General features: G+C 40.3%; 1 protein-coding gene across 4 annotated transcripts in view; it reads right to left on the reverse strand.

Moving 5' to 3' along the window:
- P5CS (Delta[1]-pyrroline-5-carboxylate synthase) overlaps positions 1-23,963 on the reverse strand; it is a 313,009-nt gene that overhangs the window by 85,590 nt on the left and 203,456 nt on the right. For all 4 annotated transcript variants that reach the window (XM_067140984.2, XM_067140983.2, XM_067140986.2 and 1 more), the window contains 2 exons: positions 20,938-21,106; positions 61-270 (listed from right to left, as the gene is read on the reverse strand). In XM_067140984.2, the coding sequence (XP_066997085.1) occupies positions 61-270; positions 20,938-21,106 (379 nt within the window). The remainder of the gene's footprint in view (positions 1-60; positions 271-20,937; positions 21,107-23,963) is intronic.

The following is a 23,963-nucleotide window of genomic DNA, read 5'->3' on the forward strand; positions in this document are numbered from 1 at the left end:
TATAACAGGTTTTACAACTGCACGACTCGTATGTAGAATGCAATAGGAATCTAGGCTTACCTGCTGCGAGGCTCTTCAGCTTGGCTGGGGTGAGGGACAGTCGAGAAAGGAGAGGTTTCGCCAGTCCACTTTTAGTTGCTTCAGACATATCCTTGGCGTTGGCCTCCAGTATATCACTCTGCTTGCTGATGAGTAGGTCTGCCAGAGTGGAGATGCAGGCAGCTCTTTGCTCTGGAGCGAGCCCTTGGAGCTGGCGACTTCCCACACGAGCTGCAGCAATATAACATTTATATATTTCATGTACATCCGTGTTTAAATCCCATACATATTTCTTACCGTCATTACTCCATGTTTGAATTTTCGATTCATTGTACCTGAACGAATTTCTCTTGGATTATTATTATTATTATCATTATTAGATTAATATAACGTTGACTTATGCAGTACTTTCAGATATAATTGGAACCTGAAATCATGAAGTTGATAGCACAAACTCTTCCAGGGCATGATTTTAAATGCTTGCATGCAGCCTACCTATTTAAATTCGTAAATATATATATATATATATATATACATACATATCAAATACTAGTTTTTGTCTTTTATCTCGTTATCCCGTGAATGAGAACAAAGTTTTACATGTGGATATAGCCATGTGGTCGCCAACGTAAACCGTACCTGCTGCACTGTCATCATTTCTCTGTACTAACTGAAACTGCTGGTGTTGCATCATCTGCCCTAAGCTTAACGCTTGCCTTGTTTCCGTTCCGGTGGCATTTGAGATTTCCATTAGTGGTATACGCTCTAGCATGTAAGTGTTATAAGAATTATGCTTTGCATATTTGTCAAAGGGTCATGCAAATACTTGGTAGAGTAGAACTCTTCATGGTTAAGACCTCCAAGTACAATGCAATACAATAAAATTTATTTATTTTATATGTCAAGATTTTTTTTTTTTTTGCTAGTTGCTTTACGTCGCACCGACACAGATAGGTTTTAAGACGACGATGGGAGAGGAAGGGGCTAGGAGTGGGAAGGAAGTGGCCGTGGCCTTAATTAAGGTACAGCCCCAGCATTTGCCTGGTGTGAAAATGGAAAACCACGGAAAACCATTTTCAGGGCTGCCGACAGTGGGGTTCGAACCTACTATCTCCCGAATACTGGATACTAGCCGCACTTAAGCGACTGCAGCTATCGAGCTTGGTATGCCAAGATTAAGGCCCAATGGGCCCCCTCTTCCATATACCCAGAAACATGCAATGTTTACATGTGCAGAATTAAAAGTAATAGACTAGAATTGAAACATCTTACAGTCATTAAACAATACAATATTACAATAATAATACAAATAAGAAATAAGTGATGATGATGATGATGATGATGATGATGATTTACTCTTATAGAATTCATAAAATATTAACTTAGCTAATTTCTCAGTTTGCTTATATGCAGTCTGTAACTTCGACAAATATGACCATTTTCGGTCCTTAGTTGGTCCGTATTGACTAAGTTCACTCCCTTCATTAGCGATTTCTACCTCATAAAGCAAGATTCTCCATATCTTAAGATCTAACATCATTCAGCAATACAAAAAATCATCGTCAATATTGGCGAGAACATTTGGAATATTGACGTTTCATGTACAGCTAAATGATGTTAGATCTTAAGATATGGGAAATCTTGCTTTATGAGATATAAATCGCTGATGAAGGGAGTTAGGTCTCTCGAAACATGTACGAGTGAAACAAATGTACAAAATTAGGAACTTGTTAATATATTGACAGGGAGGACAGTACTGTAAATGCGGCTACTACTATGTGCGAGTCGGCGGTACCGCTAGTAGAAAGTGGGTTCAGATGCGAACATAAATGTGTTATATGTAACAGAGTGGTAAAAGTGGTATTCGGTCTCATGAATGGCACCATTTTCGTTGTGCTAATGTCGGAAATAAGAGCGATATCCTAATGAGAGGCTATGTCCTCAGTGTAAACAAACTAGTAGGCTACAGTTAGCGAAACAAGACACGAATCAATATTTAAAATTATAGGTGTTCTACAAGAAGATGTAGCTGCTCTAAAATCTGAAACTGGAAAGCGGAGAAGAGCATGGTGAGGAAGAAATGCCGTGGGTTCAAGTGGCGAACTTATATTTCGGACCTAATGGAAAACAAGTGGGAGAAAAGAGGAACATCTCAAAATCAGATACAAACTCTTTTCAGTGAAAAAAACCTTCCATTTACAGCAACAAGATCCAGATGACCCAGTTGCAAGTGCTCCAGACAATAAGTTAAAATGCAGTCAAGGAAACCAGCGGAATAATAAAGCTAATTTACGAAGAATATTGCCGAAATCTATCTGTACGCGGACAGTCAGGGACGAGGGTTGGCAGAAAACATCAAGTGTCATCTGCAGATTCCAGGGATGGAGCTGTATGTATGTATGTTGAGTACTCAGCCCGGAGGCTGATGTAAGAATTAGTAAAACTGGGTGTTTGAACACAAGATATTCTTACGTATTGTGATCCTGTTTTAGAGAAGGACAGCTAGTTAGTGATTATAAGTGGGACAAATGATATTGTTGTAGATGAAGGTAAGGAATTAGTTACGAACCTCAGAGATGAGATTTCTGAATTTCGTGATTCGAAATTAATTGTAGCTAATGTACCAAATAGGCATAATCTTGTAAAGGACTCATGTGTGAACCAGGCTGTGGAGAATGTAAATATGAAAATTAATAGACTGTGTGAACATTTTAGAAATGTTGATTTAGTAGATGTTTCGGGGTTTATCAGGCACTTATTTACTAATCATGGCCTACGTTTTAATAGCGATGGGGAAAATATTTAGACAAATTGTTCACATTATCAGCGATGATTTGATGAATAAGCTAAATATCAGTATACCTGCGCCACTGAAGTGACATGTACAGGGAAACTTGCTTGAAAATCTGGGTCCTTAAAATCAATATTTAAGCACAAGGATCCATTTTCACAAGGAAGTCGCAAATTATGAGGTAAATATAATATTAGGGAATAGTACAGATGTTAATACCAGAGAAAAGTTTTCAGTTGGACCTATCTCCACGAAGAGTTAAGATCGCTAGCGAATATTATTATGTAAATACAGAATTTACTGTTTTCCGTATCAACTTACAATCCATCAGAAATAAGGTTAGTGAAATTGAAGTATTCCTGAATTCATTCCATGTTGATATTCTGTGTGTAAATGAACATTTGATTGTAAAAGAAGAGGTTGACTTGTATATTCCCCAGGATACGAAGTAATTACATATTTCTGTAGAAGTAGGATTTCAAATGGGGGAGTTGCAATATAAAGGTGGCCCACTTAAACGTTTCACCGCAGATATATCTGGAAAAATAAGATATATTGAAAAATGACTTTCACAGGCATGAATACAGGGAAGGGGCTAATTAAAGTAAATACTACGAGCCAGTCAAAAACGTAGGAAAATAGTATTTTCAACATCAACTTACGTTTTTTTTAAATGGACACCCTGTATTATTTAGTGCGCAATCGTTAACATGAAAAATCACATAAGTAATGGCGTTTGTTTCATCGCAATAGAGCAATTACATCCCGAGATATTGCAACGTGAAGTTGACGCTTGAGATAAACGAAACGCGCAGCAGTTGCACATCCCGAGTGTCTAGCGCGAAACTCACGGTCCTCTTACTCACGATATGATTGCCGCACTACGATGCGACAGGCACTGTAATTAATGCTATTTGCACTGTTATCAAGAGGAATGAAAATAAGAGAAGGGTTTCCTGCCACAGAAAAAGAATATGTAAATAACGATTTCTCTCTTGCGTGTTCTATTTACCTACTCAGTACATTGCAGTACTCTGTACTGTACTATTTCAGAGTGTACATAATTCGTACAGCAAAGTTACTGTAACGAAATTCTCTTATTTTCATCCCTCTTGATAACAGTGCAAATAGCATTAATTACAGTGCCTGTCGCATCGTAGTACGGCAAACATATCGCGAGTAAGAGTACCGTCAGATTCGTGCTGGAATCTCGGGATGTGCAACTGCTGCACGTTTCGTTTATCTCAAGCGTCAACTTCACTTTGCAATATTTCGGGATGTGATTGACCTATTGCGATGAAAAAAAACGCCATTACTTATGTGATTTTTCATGTTAACGATTGCGCACGAAACAATACAGGTGCCCATTAAAAAAAACATAATTTGGTGTTGAAAATACTATTTTCCTACGTTTTTGACTGGCTCATAGTATTTACTTTAATTAGCCCCTTCCCTACCGCCATGCCTGTGAAAGTCATGTTTTAATATATCTTGTTGTTCCAGATATATCTGCGGTGAAAGGTTTAAGTGGGCCACTCTGTATAAGAAAATAAATACCAAATTGAAATACACTGTTCTTCCAAAATCTTGTAGTTTGAAGAGTGTAAAAACTTATTGCATAGCACTTTTTGCATTAAAAGTTCTCCATGCTAGAATACAGGCGAAGTTTTAACTAATGGGAGAGATGGGACCTCTCAAAGGCAAGGCTTGAGGAAACGGCCAGTAAAAATATGTCAAATGCGGCGAGATCTTGCGTTGAAAAAAAAAAAAAGGTTCCATCTCATCCTCAACGGCCGTCCTTGCTCTTACTTGTTTTCACATATGTGTATTCAACCAGATTTAGAGACAGGTAGATTATTCCAATGCCATGCCGAAGAAATAACAAATTAGTTTATCTATCTTGTGGTGCGAAAGCTGGTATCGATAAGAGTATATAAGATATTCATCGTGTTTCGAAATTGCGAATGCATGAGAGATGATGAAATTTACAGTGCAAGTAGGGAGCTGGGCATGAAGAGAATATCCGATGAAAAAACATAAAACATGAAGGTTACTGCGCTGTTTGAGTTTTAGCTAACCAAGTTCATCGTAGGCAGATATAACATAGTCACAGAAATGTAGGTCACGTAAGTACGTTAGAAACCACAGACGTTTTGCGCGTGTTGTTAATAATTAAGACTAGTAGTTAGGTCGTTGTAAACGGTGTCACAGTAGTCGAAATGAGTTAATGCCAGGGTGGACAGGAATAGTTTCTTTAAAAGTCTAGAAACTATGCTGCGCAATCTCCTGTGAGAGTTAAATGTCGCAAATACTTCCTGGAAACCCTGCTGTTTCTAAGAAAGATATTAGTCTATGATATAGTAACACGAAGATCTTTGACTGATAAGTGAAATCAATTGGTGAATTTCGTAGATGAAATTTCTGTAAAGTGAAATTGCTTATAATTATCGAAGGAAATCCTGGGTGAGAATTTTTTTGTAAAAAGCGTACGTATACTTGTCAAACGTGTGATCAATTAGATAAACAAAAATGTTCGCAGAGTCCAAAGAGGATAAAAAGAAACTTAAAACAGAAGAAAGAGCGGCATCTCCTAATAACTGAGTTATTTTACAATAACCTAAAAGAAAAGTCAAAACTAGCGAAAGAAAATGATCGTAATGAAAAAATATGTTTTGATTACCAACTTCCAAACGTTCCTAGAGGTGATGTCTTTTATAATCTTCAATTGTGGGAGTACTGTTTCTGCATTCATGTTGCTAGTTCTCAAAAAAAACTATTTTTGTATGTATGATGAAAGTTTTGGAGGATATGGTCGGAATAAACTTGTAAGTTTCATCCATCATTTTGTAAACAATACACTTGACAATAACGTCCCTGACCTTCTTATATCTTGTGACAACTGTACTGCTCAGAAATAAAACCATACGCTCATGCAATACTGTATGACGCAGATGCAGCAGAGAAAATTAAGGAACATAGAGCATTATTACCCTGAACCAGGACATAGATTCCTGCTCTGTGACCGTTCGTTTGGACTGGTCGAAATACTGAAAAGGAAACATGGGGGAGTGTATGTGCCAAGTGATTGGCATAAGAATGTACGGACAACCTCCAAGAAATGTTTAGTGATTTCGGTTACTCAAAACATGATTTTTGATTTCGCAGGATGCTTCAAAACCTTGCTCAAAAGGAGTGTCCTGAACAAGCACAAAGAGAAGTTTGCTATCTCCCAGCACGGACTTCTTAAATACTCTCAAGGTTGGCAAGGAGCGGTTCAGTGTACCAAAACATTAAATGGTCTAATAATAACAAAGTTTGCCATAAAACGCCCAAATACTCATGTTTCATTCCTTTCGGAATACCTTCATAAGGGTATCCTTCCAATCAAGGTAGCCACGTTTCGTGACGCGAAGAAGTTAGCAATACCTTTTCCGAGTCCGATGATGAGCGAAGTGCATCAGAATCTACGCTAGATACACTTACTGTGCTTATTATAGGAATGTTGAACAGAACAGTCTATATTTAAGCCTTAATGACTTTGGAAGTGATATGCTTTGTTTTGATTAGTTGATTCTTCTCATATCTTACGCATTTCTTCAATTAGGACATAGTTAGACACGTAATACATTTGTGTTATCAAACGCCAGAGATTCTGGCATTAAACACCGCATTTTAAATCGAAATAAGAATATACGTCTTTGGCGAAAAAATCAGGTAGCTCCAGTTATTTTAATATTCACATACAGGTAATTTTAGTGAAATCTACTTTTACTTTGGATTCTGGATTGCTTATTTCACCCCACTCATATCAATATCTCAAATTTGAGATTAATAGAAACAAAGCTAAATTTTCTATTTAGTTTTCTTTGAGTAACTCAAAATGAAATAAAATGGAGCCACCTGGTTCTTTCACAAAACCCTTTATTTGGGAAAAGAATTGGAGCCAAATGGGAGAGACAGAACAGCAAGCGATACGTTCTCAGCAGAGTCTTCAGTTGCGGACTCATCACTTTCGTTACCCTCTGATATGTACCTCTAAGAACGTAAACCTTTTACGTAACAGAACTTAGGACCAGCTTTACGGAATAGGGATCAAATACCGAGCACTTGCAAACTTGTAAGGAAAAGATATTTTGTGATAGATTCTGTAGGAAAAATTCAAAATAGGAAAGGGAAAAGCCAACCAGTAAGTCAAAATGGATTGCTGCAAATTTAAACAGGGTAAGCAATACTATCTGGAAACGTTCTGAAGTCTAGTGGCATGCGTATATTAAAACATCGATGTTCTTATATTAAGATATCGAATACGAGTACAAGTATCGTATCTGGGGCTTCTTATCGGGTTTTTATATCCGACTCGTTGGCTGAGTGATCAGCGTACTGGCCTTCGGTTCAGAGGGTCCCGAGTTAGATTCCCGGCCGGGTCGGGGATTTTAACCTTAATTGGTTAATTCCAATGGCACGGAGGTTGGGTGTATGTGTTGTCTTCATCATCATTTCATCCTCATCACGACGCGCAGGTCGCCTACTAGCGTCAAATAGAAAGACCTGCATCTGGCGAGCCCAAACCGTCCTGGGATATCCCGGCACTAAAAGCCATACGACATTTCATCGGGTTTTTATGACCCTTGAATCACAGCACCCTTCACTCAGAGAAAAAGGTGATGATTTTTTAGCTCAAATATCCCAATAACAGGGAGGCAAATAAGCCCTTAATATGACAAGTAAAAAAATCAACCCTGTAATGTACATAAAATGTAAATAAAGAAGTGAATAACGAAAAGGGGCGCCATCTGCGAAATCCCTGCAGAAATAAATAATTCGGTCGAGCATGAAAGGACTCCTACTCCAAAACGACGGGCATAAGGCTGACAAGGCTCCAAACTTCCTTCATTATTGTACTCGCTACTGTTTACCTATCTGTGTCGGTGCGACGTAAAGCAAATAGCAGATCGTTATCTTTTTTTTTTTTTTTTGATTACTACATCCTGCCATGAAAGTAGTGTTCTGTGCGAAATACTGAGGTTTTGCTCAAATTCATAATATATATGAATTACTTCAATATTAATTTGCATCTGACCCTAGGAGTACGGATGTAGTATCTGAACAACATTTTTTAGAAAGCTCCTAACCTTCTTATTTGCCGAGATGCTTCTGACGCTTTTACGTAGAGTTTCAAATTCTCCTGTTCTTGGGGTCTCCAAATTAATGATATGTTCTTTTCTCCGAGAACTGGTTATTCTCGGTACATCGGTACGTCCTGCAAATGCGTTGGAAGTGAGATACACTGAAGAAAATGGAAATTGCAACACCCGGAAAGAATGGTGCTACATTGCAGCAATTGAACTTGCAAGACGAGTGTTACACTTTCAGGTCCCTCTGACCGCAAGTTTGGACAACAATCAATACAGGATATGCTCACCACGAGCTGAAATACATTGATGAATTAGTCGAAGCATGGAGTCAATAAGGCCCTGGATCGCTTCCTGGGGAATTGTGGCCCAAGCTTGCTGCACTGCATGGGTCAGTTGTTCCAGAGTTGTGGGTGGCTGAGGACGGTTGGCCAGTTGTCGACTCATCATGTCCCACACATGCTCAATAGGACTGAGGTCCGGGGATCTGGCGGGCCATTCTAAGGTTGTGATGTCGTGGAGAGCTTCTCTGGAGATGCGTGCAGTGTGAACCCGGGCATTGTCCTGCTGAAACATCCCATTAGCAATGTTCGCCATCATAGGGACAATCACTGGATTGAGTACCCTATCAACGTACTGTCGAGCAGTCACAGTGCCTTCAACAAGCACTAATTGTGATTTCACATTAAAGCCAATAGCTCCCCAGACCATAATGCTTGGTGTTGGCCCTGCGTGCCTCTCGACAATAAGATCTGGGCGGCCACTCTCCCCGGTACGTCAGCGCACACGATTCCGGCGATCACTGCGGGCAAGACAGAAGCGCGATTCATCACTAAAGACGACCCTATGACATTCGTCGACCCACGTCGATCTTTCTCGACACCCGGCCTGCCTTACACGTCGCTGTTGTGGGGTCAACGGAACACCTTCTGCAGGGACACGGGCTGTAAGCCAGCTGCCCGCAGGCGATTACCAACTGTTTGTTGTGTAACGTGGGGTGCCACAGCTGCTCGAATTTGCTCTGCTGTTGCATGGAGTTCCACCCGGGCCATCCGAATGATGCGGCGATCCTCTCTCACGGTTGTCTGTCGCGCTGGGCCTGTGCCAGGTCTACGAGTGTGGGTACCTTCATTTGGCCACTGCTGCCATACACGTTGTACCGTAGATGCCTGTCCGCCAACACGTGCAGCGACAGTCCTTAGCAATAATCCAGCCTCACCCAGCCCAATTATCCGAGCCCTCTCAAACGGCGAGAGTTGTTGATAGCGTGCTCTTCTCTGTCGTCGAGGCATGTTTGACGGGGAACACTTCACTGCACAGACTGCAAGTCAACTACGCTACACCAGAATCCGTATACTGGAGTTGATTCTTCCGCGACCAATTACGTGGGGAGATCTGTAGCAACAATCCAACGGGTCTGAAACTTTGATCGTTTACATACCTTCGTGGCATCGTTCCATATCTTGAAAATCAACACAAACCACCAATGCTTTCATGGTGTTGCAATTTCCATTTTCTTAAGTGTAATATGCTCTTTCACAGCATCAACTACCGATAGTCTTAATGAAACTCAGAATGGCTTTTTGAGAGCCCAGCGTACTGTTAAAGCGTTCTTAAGTACTATAGTTTATAAAATGTATGCTGTAATATTATTGTGGATCAGCGGTAGAGTGTCGGCCTCCGGATCCCAAGATAGCGGGTTCAAACCCGGCAGAGGTAGTCGGATTTTTGAAGGGCGGAAAAAAGTCCATTCGACACTCCATGTCGTACGATGTCGGCATGTAAAAGATCTCTGGTGACACATTTGGTGTTTACCAGACAAAATTAATTAAATCTCAGCCATAGACGCCCAAGAGAGATTCAGTTTACTCGGCTTGCCATCTAGTGGCGGCCTAGAGTAAAACGGAACGTCGAAATTGACGAGCAGACAGCCAGATGGCGTCAAATTGAAATGTCTGCACACGGTAACTGAGGCCATACGATTATTATTATTATTGATTATTATTGATTCATACGATTGTTGCTCCTCGATCTTTCGTGTACCAATGGGAATAATTTTGTAATCAAACGTACAGTTCTGCAAATGTTTAGATTTGTGAACAACCAAGAATTTGATGTTTTTTATGGCTCCTTTGGAATGATATCTATTGTACTTAATCGAAAATGTTCTGGCCTATTTAGCTTTAAGGTAATTTTAAATGTACATTGGGATATTATTCAAGGATTTACAGTAAAATATCGGAAACCATAATGAATTAATTCAAATGTATCTGAGGTCTTAATAACGGCCGATCTAAAGATCGACATATAATTTCCTGTTTCACTGGTTAACCAGACAAACCTTTCGAGGGTGTATTTTGCATAGGCAAAGGCCACCTTCAAGGAAAGTATTTGTCTAAATTATATATATATATATATATATATATATATATATATATATATATATATATATATATATATATTTATCAGTAACATTATGTATGAGATAGTTTGAGAACATTTTCCGTTCGGCTTCAGTTGTGACGTAATACTTCGTAGGATCATGACATTACAATCGCACCTGAATTTTCAGGGGCTGTAGAAGATGTCAAATAAATTATCCGTTGCAAGTGTATGTAGATGTAGTTGAGCTACAAAACGGCAGTAATTATAATCATAAGTAAAGCCTGTTGTAATTTATTGATTTGTGTTGTGTCTTGTACAGCTGTTTCTTGGCACACGCCAGAGCAAACCGCAAATTCAGCTGAAGTCTCAGTTTCATTTATGACTGGGACACTATGTAAGCTACTGTGGCAGGGGTGGTGCCGAGTAATACATTCAGTGCGTTTGTGTCCCGTGAAACTTTTTATGCAGAGGGTTCATGCTGCAATAGCACTTTCTGGCTTAGTGAGGAAAGCAATGGCAAACTAACTTATTCCTCGCCAAGCCTAATACACCTCGCTATGGTGCCACGATCGTCTTTTGTGGTTTCCCCGCAACGGCATAAACTTAAGTTTTGTTTCAGGATTCAGTCAGTCTTCCGACGGATAACTCATCAAACATAATATTACTCATAATAATAATCATTAACATAACTCGTCATTATTTTATAACAGAGCTGCACAAGCACTGATATAGCATTATTCTTGTACGAACGTTGCCATGTTCTTAGAAGTTATGAATATATTTTAATATCTGACTTTGAGCTATTTTTGACCATTCAACCAGTTTTGGCATTATGTTAGTTTTATTAAAGTTTTGAATATCATATGATTAGGACGAATGCAATATTGAAGTTGCGCACTGTTAAGGATGATACATTCACTCGTACTCATGGACGAACTGGAACTAGCATTGTACTTTCATGTCTTGGAATGGGTAATCATAGAAGCTGTCATCCTTTTAAATACTACCTGGTGAATAGTATATCTCAAATATTAATATCTTCTGACTTGGAAGCGAAATGCAAAGGCAGGAGAATAAATCATGCTAGCGTGAGTGAGTTATGTGAACAGGACTGTGCTGTTGTAAATATAGCCTGGGAGGAACTACCTGTGGTGTCTCACGCGCAAAATCAGTGTTGGGTCTAAAAGCTAGTGAAACTCGAGAAGTTTGCCTCAAGAGAATTCAGCTCAATGGGAAATACCATAAGGAATTCTGTATTCTAACTGGAACAAGCGAAGGTAGATTCAACGAACTGGTGTCTTTAAGAGTATTGTTGCAGAGATGTGCTTAGCACGAGAGAATACAAAAAATGTGTCCTTTAGATATTTGACAAGACCGGACCTCAGCCCTTCTCATTGGAGAACTCACGTGATCCAATGAACGAAATTACTCCATTTTCTTTAAGTATGGGTGCTAACACTCAAAAGGAGTTTATTCTATGTATGTGGAAGACTAAAGAGATCGACATTACCTAGAAGCAGTTCCAGCTAACTGGAAAAGATTGAGAATAGTGTAAACGTAGACTTGGGGATCTATTGAAGTGTTCAAATTGTTTACAAGGGGTGATTATAGTGTGGCGGACACATACTTTGTGAAACCTCACCATGTTGATCTACATGGGTAAAAAATTAACACATTCTTGGACATTCGCCCGGACCGATATTAATTTCGGAGATTGTAGCGTTTCAGTTCTCAAATACCAATCACAAGTCATGTATTAGGCAGCTTTAAAGTTTAAAGGGAAGCGTTCTTTTAGTATAGTAAAGAAGTACTGACGTCCGAGGCTTAAACCATTTATCTCAAGAACTTCAAACATTTGGCAAATCTGCATCTTCCTGAATTAAAAACAGAATCACTTTTATAAATCAATGTTTAATGCTTTTATGTTATCTATTGATACTAATTGCACTTATATTAATTACGTCACACAGATAGGGCTACATTGTTTAGGTAACATGATACTGATAATTCGCTTAGGACTGCAATAAAATGTCGAGATACAGCATAAATCATTAGTGTTTTTTCTCCCCCCTTTTTTTTTGCAAATGATGTACGGCTACTTTACTTACGAAACAGGTGAAGGGACCCCTACCGAGCTCGATAGCTGTAGTCACATAAGTGCGGTCAGTAGATAGCGGGAGATAGCGGGTTCGAACCCCACTGTCGGCAGACCTGAAGATGGTTTTCCGTGGTCTCCTATTTTCACGCCTGAAAAATGCTGGGGCTGTACTTTAATTAAGGCCACGGCCACTTCCTTCCCACTTCTAGACCTTTCCTGTCCCATCGTTGCCATAAGACCTACCTGAGTCAGTGCGACGTAAAGCAACTTGTAAAAAAAAATTAAAAAATCCCGAAACATTACTATGGTAAAAATACGACGAATTAAGCTTAGGACGGCCGTACAGTGGTAGGGTGATGGGATTGCTAGTTGTAGGCACTAAATATCACCCATGAAAGAAATAGCGACTTCTTTCAGACGGAATAAAAGATTACAATTAAACAATCAACCAGTCATCATTGATCTGCGTTTAGAGCTGTCGCCCAGGTGCCAAACTCCCTGTCGACTGTTTACCTATACTTTTCTTAAATGACCGAGCGAGTTGGCCGTGCGGTTAGGATTGCGTAGCTGCGAGCTTACACCCGGGAGATAGTTTGTTCGAACCACACTATCGGCAGCCCCTGAATATGGTTTTCCGTGGTTTTCCATTTTTACAACACGCAAATGATGGGGCTGTACCTTAAGTAGTGCCGCGGCTTCTTCCTTCCAACTCCTATCCTTTTCCTATCCCACCGTTGCCATAAAACCTATTTGTTTCGGTGAGACGTAAGCAAATTGTATATTTTCTTAAATTATTTCAAAGAATTTGGAAATGTATCGAACATTCCCTGGATAAATTATTCCATTCACCAATTCCCCTTCCTATAAATGAATATTTGCCCCAATTTGACGTCTTGAATTGGAACTTAATCTTCGTTTTATGATCTTTCTTACCTTTCGAAACTCCACGCAAGCTTATTCATCCACTAATGTCACTCCACGCTATACCTTCACTGACAGTCCGGAGAATACCACTTAGTCGAGCAGCTCGTCTCCTTACTCTCAAGTCTTCCCAGCCCAAAATCTACAACATTTTCGTTTGTCGGAAATCACCCATAGAAATTCATGCTGTTTTCCTTTGGGTCTCTTTGAATTCTCGTATCAATTAATCCTGAAGTGGGTCCCGCGAATTGGAACGGTACTCTAATTGAGATCTTACCAGAAATGTACACTCTCTCCTTTTCTTCTTTTTTTTTTTTTTGCTAGGGGCTTTACGTCGCACCGACACAGATAGGTCTTATGGCGACGATGGGATAGGAAAGGCCTAGGAGTTGGAAGGAAGCGGCCGTGGCCTTAATTAAGGTACAGCCCCAGCATTTGCCTGGTGTGAAAATGGGAAACCACGGAAAACCATCTTCAGGGCTGCCGATAGTGGGATTCGAACCTACTATCTCCCGGATGCAAGCTCACAGCCGCGCGCCTCTACGCGCACGGCCAACTCGCCCGGTCCTTTTCTTCTTTACTACAACCCTTAAATACTCTGATAACCATTTGAAGAGATCTCTTACCTTTATTTACGACACGTTAATGTGATTACTGCAATGGAACCTGACGGCAATTTTCCTCTTGGTGAAATTTTCAATATGACTTTTCATGTCATTTACCATCATACCGTTGTCTTCCGCCCTTTTCACAACATTTTCACCGAGCTCGATAGCTGCAGTCGCTTAAGTGCGGTCAGTATCCAGTATTCGGGAGACAGTAGGTTCGAACCCCACTGTCGGCAGCCCTGAAGATGGTTTTCCGTGGTTTCCCATTTTCACACCAGGCAAATGCTGGGGCTGTACCTTAATTAAGGCCACGGCCGCTTCCTTCCCACTCCTAGCCCTTTCCTGTCCCATCGTCGCCATAAGACCTATCTGTGTCGGTGCGACGTAAAGCAACTAGCAAAAAAAAAAAAAAAAAAAAAAAAAAGCACAACATTTTCGAGGTCACATTGTAGTCACTCACAATCCTTTAACTTAGTTACTACTCTACACTCTTCACAATCATCTGCAAACAGAACTGTCTGTGATTCCACTCCTTCTGTTATCATTTATATACCTACATAATAAAACATAAAGGTCCAATTATACTGCCCTGCGGGAACTCCCCCCCCCCCCACCTCTTAAACATTACAGGATCAGATAATGCGTAATCTGCTCCAGTTCGCTGAGGTCTGGTTTCTAGAAATTTAGCCACCCATTCAACCACTCTTTTGTCTATTTCAATAGCCCTGATTTCCGTCAGCAGTCTCATTGCCGAGGCCTGATAATCGACGAACGTATCACATACTGATACGGGCATAGCGACTGCTCTCTAACGGCAGACCACTGTACATTTAATCCCAGCTTAGGTATTTGTCCTCCTTTCACAGCAGTAATACCGACTCTGGTTACTCCCTTTCTATTCCTGTTCACCGGAACAGGGACACGTTTACCTAACTGTGCCAGTTACAATAAACCATATCTATCATCTATGTAAAACAATTCTTTTCTTGTCACGGGTCCAAAACTTTGGAATTTCCTGCATGTCAGTGTCAGAAATACCACATAATTACATAAATTTAAGACTGCTTAAGGCAGCTGACTAATTTGTATGACTGGATGAATGAATGACTATGAGTTAGAAAAGTGTAATGTATTATTGTGTAGATTATTATTTACTATATATTACTAAGTCACTTCCGGAGATGTACATGGCCCTGAGGTTCACACAGCCTACACCAAAAATGAGTACCAGGTTAATTCCTGGAGTCAAAGGCGGCCGGGCGTAGAGCTAACCACTCTACTCCTTCAAGTGCCGAGGTTACGGATAGTGGAAGCCTTTACCTTCCACCCCCACAAGGGCCTTCATGACCTGAATGGAGATGACTTTGCTTTTTCTATATATATTGTTAAGTACTCTTAAGTTCTGCTCACAATGACGGATCCCTACAGTGGTTAAGTGTTGTTGTTGATGATGATGATGATGATGATGATGTTTGTTGTTTAAAGGGGCTCATAATCTAAGGTCATTGTCCTCGGACACTCCCGGTACTAAAAGCCATACGCCATTTCATCTAAGGTCATCGGCCCAATGATTAAGTGTAAGAGAGGGACAATGAGCCCTAAACTTCGCCATCTACAAAGGCACAATAAATAAATAAATAAATAAATAAATAAATAAATAAATAAATAAATAAATAAATAAATAAATAAATATATAAATAAATAAATAAATAGAACGTTGTACCCTATCAAAAGCCTTCGATAGGTCAATAGCAATACAGTCCATTTGATCTCGTGAATCTAAAGTGTCTGCTATATCTTGCTGGAATTCTACAAGTCGAGCCTCATTGGAATAACCTATCCGAAACCCGAACTGCCTTGTATCAAACCAGTTAGTAATTTAACAAACGTGTCTAATATAATCAGAAGGAATTCACAAAATACCAGAAGATGTTGCTAGAGAAATATAACATTAACCAACATAGGGAATATGCTGAAACTCTAACCATTCCTTCGAATAAACAATATTTGATCCATTCTTAGATTAGCGTTCTGCCTTAGCAGGAAATAAGCTAGAACATTCATAACCATGACTCTGCGGCCTATACGTCCTTGACATGTCTCGTTCCTAAAGGAATGTAAGCTGAGAACTGTTATTAAAGATGATTTCTTCTGTTGGTTTAGTTGAAGGCACGAACTAACATACATATCCATACAAGCAGCAAGAAGTCGGTGTTCAGTTATGAAATCTAATGCACGGTGACTTACATTTGTAACCGCCCAGGCTTCTCCAGCCATACTTTTACGCGATATCACTCGACATCAAGATTATCCGCCATCGGCAATTATTTATATGACCTATTTAAACTTCAATCATTTGTAAATAAGGCCTTTTGAATCATATTGTATATATTAGAACATCATTTATTATTTAAATTAATATATTACGTAGGATAGGAATTCATTCTGTATTGTAAATATGGTTAATGTTGAGACAGAGTTGTTGTCATTTCGTCTCATACTTGTGTACACGGAAAAGTTATTCTTGAAGTGGGGAAGTTGGATGAGTCACTGGCTTAAACTCATGAGCAAGAGGCACTACACAGCTACCCGCGTGCAAGGCTAGCATGCTTGGATTCTACATCATCGCCACGCCTACTGGACTTGTCAAGAAAAAGAGAGGGAGATGATAATGCGATCTACGAATCAGATGCTTCGTTGTATTGAGATTGGTATTGAGCTGTTACCCAGAGTGGGGAGAGCCCGAAGATAATTATCTAGCGCGGAGCAATCGTCGACTCACGGACATCACTCACTCACATCACTACCAGAACGTCAACTACTTTATTGATTTTTGAGACAGTGAGTGCTCGCTCCGAGACATAGTTATTTTCGTACAGTGTGCTGTCGCTTCGACACAGTACTTAGCTGCTGTGATGCTGTCGGATCTACATGAGACGAAACAAGCTTACGGCTTGTGAGATATTCAGTAATTATTCTGGACGAAGAACTACGTTTAGTTCAAGTCTACGGCATTTGGTACAAGTCTGTTATTGTGGCAGTAGAATAGCTAAGTTGGACTGAGATTTCTGCTAACATGGAAAAATTCATATCTCTGAATTTTCCCCTCCTACGATCAACGCTGATCAATTTTCACAAGTATAGGGCCAGTGTCTAATTTAAAGACTAGGCAATTAGGGAGCGATAGTCCAGATATCCCAAATCACATCACAGAAGAAAGGAAGGATGTCCATGGAGCCAATTCTACAACGAGAAGAGGGGAACGTGTAACTACGGAAAATAGATGACCTCAACGGAAGCTGCAATTGGTGAGCTTCAATTAGATAAAGCAAGCAACAGTTAATTTCAGTGACGTAAATTCTTAAATCCCTCCACGCTTAAGGGAACTTTTACGATTCATCTAATTTTTTTGTATAATAAATTCATTTCTTTTTATATTGCGTTAATTTTCTTTCTTAAGCGATACTTAATGGTTAATTATTTAAAATCCTACCCCTGTGTTTTAAGTATAAGTCTCTATGCTAGTAAATATAAATTTTGCTTTCAAACTGTAACGCTGGAGCCCAAACATTACATAGAGAAATGGGAAACCATGGAATGTTAATTGATTCTATTTGCGTGGCAATTTGCGGGCAAGCCATATATAGTTATATTTATATTCATGTGTCCCCAGGTAATAACTTTCGTCTCCTCTAAGTTTGAAGTCGGGAGAACGAACAGTTACACATTGGCTACTCGAAGGTGCCTGGATCTCGGCATATTCCTCGTTCAAGGTGAGATTTTCATAACACACTGAGAGATAATCCCCCTGATAGCCGCCCCTGTTTGGGAATCGAAAAATCAGCCACCTAATGAGTTCATATGGACAACATTTATTTTCTCTCATGTTTGGATTAAGCTGGGCTTGAGTTATAACTCAAGATTATACGTGTCAACCATCAGGCGAATTATCTTTCAGGTTGCATTTGAAAAAGGAGATCCAATACATGGTATTTCAATTCGGGGGGGGGGGGGTACAAATGGTGTCTAACAATCACTAACTAATTGTTCAACACAAAGTCCGCTCTGGTCTGGATAATGGTGACCGAGATTTTGTTCATTCTTAAAACGTTCTGCGTCTCCTTAGGAATTGCCCATCTAGCGCCAATCATAAGGCAAGTTTCTTTTTCTTATTTTGTATTTAATACTTCTTTCCGAGATCCTCATTGCATGGTTCATGTATGGCCTTTCTCTCCTCACACACTAATCTTGGCTGCTGCTCAGGAAAATGAAAACTTGATTTTTGTCTTAACAGTACCTCCCCCCCCCCCCGGGCACTAACACCCTTGAAAGAGCCTCGGCCTGCCCAGCGACCGCTGCTCAGCTCGAAGTCCTGCAGATTACAAGGGGTCGTGTGGTCAGCACGACGCATCATCTCGGCCGTTTTTCTGGGCTTTCGAGACCGGGGCCGCTATCTCACCGTCAGATAGCTCCTCAGTTCTAATCAGGTCGAGAGAAAACTCCCTGACCTGGCCGGAAATCGAACCCGGGGTCTTCGGGCGAGAGGCAGGCACGCTACCCCAACACCACGGGGCCGGCAACAGTACCGCGCTGTTAATTAATACCCGTCCGACAGAGTTTGAAAGCAGAGGTCTAAATGTCGTCGTATCATGAGAGCACTGATAGCAGCGGTACATCAAGGAAGTATTCCTTGAAGATGAATGAACATAGTATTCATATAAAACATTCCAAATTGTGAGAAACATGTTTTCGAAGTTAGCGACGATTACAGAACTCACAGGAAAACGTGTGTTGGATAGGTTCCTGGGGTATTCTGTCTTGTCAAGGATCATCATGAGGGGATGGCAGGGGAAAGTGTGGAAAGTGACTGTCTACCTCATATACGTTCTGCAGCTAGAAGCGTAGTCGATCTCTACAGTCACTGCTGAAAACCGTCGGTCTTTAATGCTTGACGGATGCGTTAGAGCTTGCCGCTATAATTAATTACTGATAGTATTTTGACGAGAAATGGAAACAGCGTTGTTTCGGACGACGACATTGACGTACTCGGTTAGGTATTGGCCTTCCGCTCCATTCTGGTTCGATCCCGGCTCAGGTCGTTATTGTCCAAAGTGCGGTAAGGAATTTCATCTCGTTTACTTCTTCAACGTTAAAACAAGAGGACACTTCGACTTCCAATATATAACCTTTATATTTTCCAGTCTGCAGAAATTAATACAAGTTGAAGAAAACACTTGATGATGGAAATGTTTTATTCATAACAGAATATATCAGAAAATGACTGGTAAAATGATATTTAATTATTTTCTAAAGTTGTATTTACCTTGTATTACTTTCGATGGACTGAAAAACGTGAAGTTTCTATATTAACCGTGTCGAAACTCAAAATAAATGCCTTGCACTTTAACAGATTTTGACATCAGTTAGGACCGTTACAAAATGGGGCGAGATAGACAAGTGGCATTGTAACGGGCTTCTCACCACGGTGGGTATGGTTCGAATGCCAACCACTTTACATGTGATTTTTGGAATAAATAGTCACATGCCTGTGATTCGGTCTTCCTATTAAAACAGAAGTGCCGGGGCTGAAATTACTGTACGACAGATATCTAGCTTCTTTGCCTCTTTTAAGTTTATAATAGATGTTTGACCTGAATATTGAGAAAATTATGATTTCTTCGCAGGAAAACGATAGAAATAATCGTTTTTAAATATTTTTAATACAATTGTTTCGTTTACTTTAAAATTATAAAATTGTTTGTTAATTTTTCAATGCATTTAGTATCATTCAAGTCCATGGCTGAATGATCAGCGTAGTGGCCTCCGTTTCAGAGTGCTCTGGGTTCGATTTGCAGCTAAACCGAGGATTTTATCCATGTCTGGTTAATTTATATATCACGGGGGCTGGTTATTTGTGTTCATCATACTACTCATCTTCATATACCTCCACACAGCACATTGCATTGCTAACCACTACAGAAACTCGCAACAGTGAAGAGGTCTACATCCATCTGCGTAGGCTTGGTGTCAGAATAGGCATCCGGGCGTTCAATTGCTTAATAAAAATGTAACATCGACCTCAAATAATTAAAAACGGGAATGATAATACTTTTGTCATCGTTATCTAAGGAACATATAATTTCCTTTACGTCGCACGGACACAGATAGGTCTTATGGCAACAATGTACTAGTAAAGACCTAGGAATGGGAAGGAAGCGACCGTGGCTTTAATTGATGTACAGCCTCAGCATTTGCCTGGTGTGAGAATGGAAAACCATGGAAAACCACCTTCAGGCCTGTAGACACTTGGTTTAGAACCCAACGACTTCCGAATGAAAGCTGATACCTACGTGACCCAAACCGCGCAGTCACTTATTAATAGCATGCAATTTATAATATTATTACCCCATCGACTTTCCCTTTGCCGCAGAAATCATGCTGGGTAGTGTAATCCGCCGCAAAGGTGTGTGTGTTGTGTGTGTGTGTGTGTGTGTGTGTGTGTGTGTGTGTGTGTGTGTGTGTGTGTGCGTGTGTGTATGCGACCAGTCCTCTCCGATGCTGACGTTGTCAAACGGTGCCAGCGGACAATGTCACAAACTATTACAGAGCTCCACCGTTGTTTTAACACTTGCGATGAAGCTATAGGATCTGTCCTTGTCATGTGGACGAGATGTCTTTTATCCTATGGTGTTTTCACAGTTCAAGATCTACTGCGAGATTTCCTATTCGACCGACTCTCTTCGGTCCACTGTTTCCAAACCCACATCACTGTGTAGGCAATTTGTCCCAAAATAGCACCAATATAGTAATGTTCTCTTTTGGATTCCTGGCATCACATCATAGCTCGTGAGATTGCAGCGGATGACTTACCAGTGAAAGAAGAGTAGTTACGAAAGATTTGTGTTATATTTTCAAAATACAGTATTATCAATTTTTCTAGGGAGTACTTGTCAGGCAACTTACCATTTTCTGCTAAGACATCGACTGGAGGGGCTCCTCCAGTAGGACTTGAGTCTGTGAAAAAAGTGCCTATCTTCCTTCCAGCTAAGATTGTTTTGATGGCCTTTTCTTGCATACCGTTGCATATAACAACCGATACACCATGGTCAAGGGCCCACGTGGCGGCTTTCACCTGAAAGCAAATGAGATTTTTACTTATTGAGTAAGAAAAATAGCCTCGTCATTACGAGTGCCATACACTTTAGTTTAAGTAGAAGGAATAGTTTTCCTTTTATCTTTTTTTTGCTAGTTGCTTTACGTCGCACCGACGCAGATAGGTCTTATGGCGACGATAGGATAGGAAAGGGCTGGGAGTGGGAAGGAAGCGTCCGTGGGCTTAATTAAGGTACAACCCCAGAATTTGCCTGGTGTGAAAATGGGAAACCGCGGAAAACCATCTTCAGGACTGCCGACAGTGGTGTTCGAACCCACTATCTCCCGGATGCAAGCTCACAGCTGCGCGGCACTAAACGCACGGCCAACTCGCCCGGTTTTCCTTTTATCACATATATCGCTCCATTAATACAGGTCATGCTGAAAGCACCAGAATTTCATTCCACGGTATTATTTAAAAATCTTCAACTATACTTGGGAATATTACAGTGAGCGAATACTCTTAGCATCGTATTCTCATTGGCTTAGGACTGGTAGGTCTAGGTGAAGATCCATCGAAAATAATAGCACTGCACCACAAGATGTCACGTGGTTGAAATACAGTAGATTATGTCGCATTTTTGAGTCAGGCTCTGAGTGAATGTTTACCATTAACTGGGTGGAGGAAAGACAGAATATTTACTTTACTAATGAATCACTTTTTTCTTAGACGAACATAATGTATATCGTCGTTGCCGAGACAAAACCTCCTATGTGATAATATCTTTGAAAATATACTGACCCGCAGCACATACATTCTGAAGAGCGAGAATGCCTTGACAGTAGTCACACAATATTTTACCTTAGATGCCCGAACCTTACTGGCCCATAGTTCTGAGCTAAAATATTTCACATAGGAGGTTTCGTTCTGGCAGCGACGATATGTATTGTGTCGGTGTCCACCATTTCAAAGTAAGACCTTGCGAGGAGCAAGTTAGCCTGAGTTCAGCCCCGAGCGACGTCACCATTTTAGGGCCTCGTCCACTCGCCACTGCAACAACCAGTCAGGACCGAACCAAGCACGCAAGGCCAGCCCCCTCTGCCACCACTCCCTGATATCATTCCAAGCCTTCATGGCGGCGCCAGAAATTAATGGAAAGTGAACCCAGGGCTTTGGAATTCCAGAGAACTCCAGGGTCTTCTGCGCTCACGAAGTATCTGGAGGGGCTGGCGGGACGAACATTAGTGGTTCAGTTTGGATTGAGTTCCGCTAGCGATTGAGACAGTTCAATTCTGCTAGTGATTCAGTGAGAAAGACAGCGCTGTGTGTGTACTGCTATGGAGCACTGGGAGTGCCCTTGTGGAACATTGGATCATCCATTGGACAGTGCCAGCTGAACGCTGTGTGTGTGTGTGTGCTTTCTGACGGCGAGTGTAGCTGAATGACAAGGGACAATAAACGAACACCGCCCTCATTGTACGGACTTTGCATCACGTATAGACTTGTAAGACTGTGTTGTGTACGCGTAAACTGTGAACTATGCGGCCGCGATAGGTACAGTGGGTGTGAATTTGAACTGTGTAGTGCCAAAATTTGTAAACGAAAAACTGAATTACTAGTGTGATTGAACACTGAGAACAGAGAGAGAGAGAGAGAGAGAGAGAGAGAGAGCTCGAACTATGGTAATTGCGTGTATTTGTAGGTGTATAAGCAATAATTAGTTACTTAATTAATCCTAGAGTAAACGCTACCAGTTGTGTGTTCATTTACCTACCACCCCACCGTGATATAGTAATAACAGACAATAAGCTAGTGAGCAATGTATTCGAGCAAGTCATACCATCTGCAAGAGTAACGGTAATGTGATCTGGTATTACATGTGACAAAAATAATGTTTATAACGTATGTGTATCGGCATTTCGAGTGTCAATTATGCCAGTGACATGCAATGTAATTTCCAGGTGATACTGAAGAAAAACGATGCCAAGCTCCATTTTGGCGTGGACACATGGGCCTGCTTAAGGGATAGTAGCATTGAACTTCTGCGGTCACCCCTATCTACAGATTATATTTCCGACAGAAGATAAATGGGGCAGTGCCGAACGATGAGTGTAGAATCACAACCGTCTTCCTGTAAATGTTGATAAAGTTCATATGTGGAACGCTATTCCTCAGGATGTAATCAAAACGTTATATCACTCGACACGAAGAAGAGCCAAATCGGTTCCAATGATACTGATTTACGCATCCTTCATTTATTTATTTATTTATTTATTTATTTATTTATTTATTTATTTATTTATTTATTTATTTATTCTGAACGTTTTTTACGAATGAATATGAAGTGTGAAATGTTTCTTCAGTAATATATATTTAAAATATCCGGTGATAATTGAACGACTGTAATATAGGCCTACTATCTTTCGGGATCTGTACGTTTCTGAACGGGACCGTACATGGTAATCAAATGCAATGTCTCAAATGAATAATTAGGCGATATTTATGTTTTGCACGGCATGAAATAGAATATTATTGTCGAAAAGCTTTCAGACGTTATTCATTATAATGTTATGCCAAACCTGTAAAGTATAATAACAGTTAGTAGTTCCTCAACAGGTACTGTAAGTATTGAGACAGAACCTCTGTTACCTTGCTAATATATACTATTACTTGGAAACATAACAAGCTCATCCTCCCTCTAATACACTGCTGTTAAGAAATTCTGGAGCATGCTCAGCAATTGTTTGTGTGCGTAGAAGTTTAGAATAATGTGGAGGTAACTTCTGAGAAATGAGAGGACAAAAAGCCCTTACTTATACAAGAAGTTCCTACCATACATTTAAGAATTACAACAGCTTAAACTCTTCGATAAGAATTAACTGTTCCTCAAGCCTTT

The sequence above is a fragment of the Anabrus simplex genome, chromosome 2 (genome assembly GCF_040414725.1).
Source record: "Anabrus simplex isolate iqAnaSimp1 chromosome 2, ASM4041472v1, whole genome shotgun sequence".
Classification (NCBI taxonomy): domain Eukaryota; kingdom Metazoa; phylum Arthropoda; class Insecta; order Orthoptera; family Tettigoniidae; genus Anabrus; species Anabrus simplex.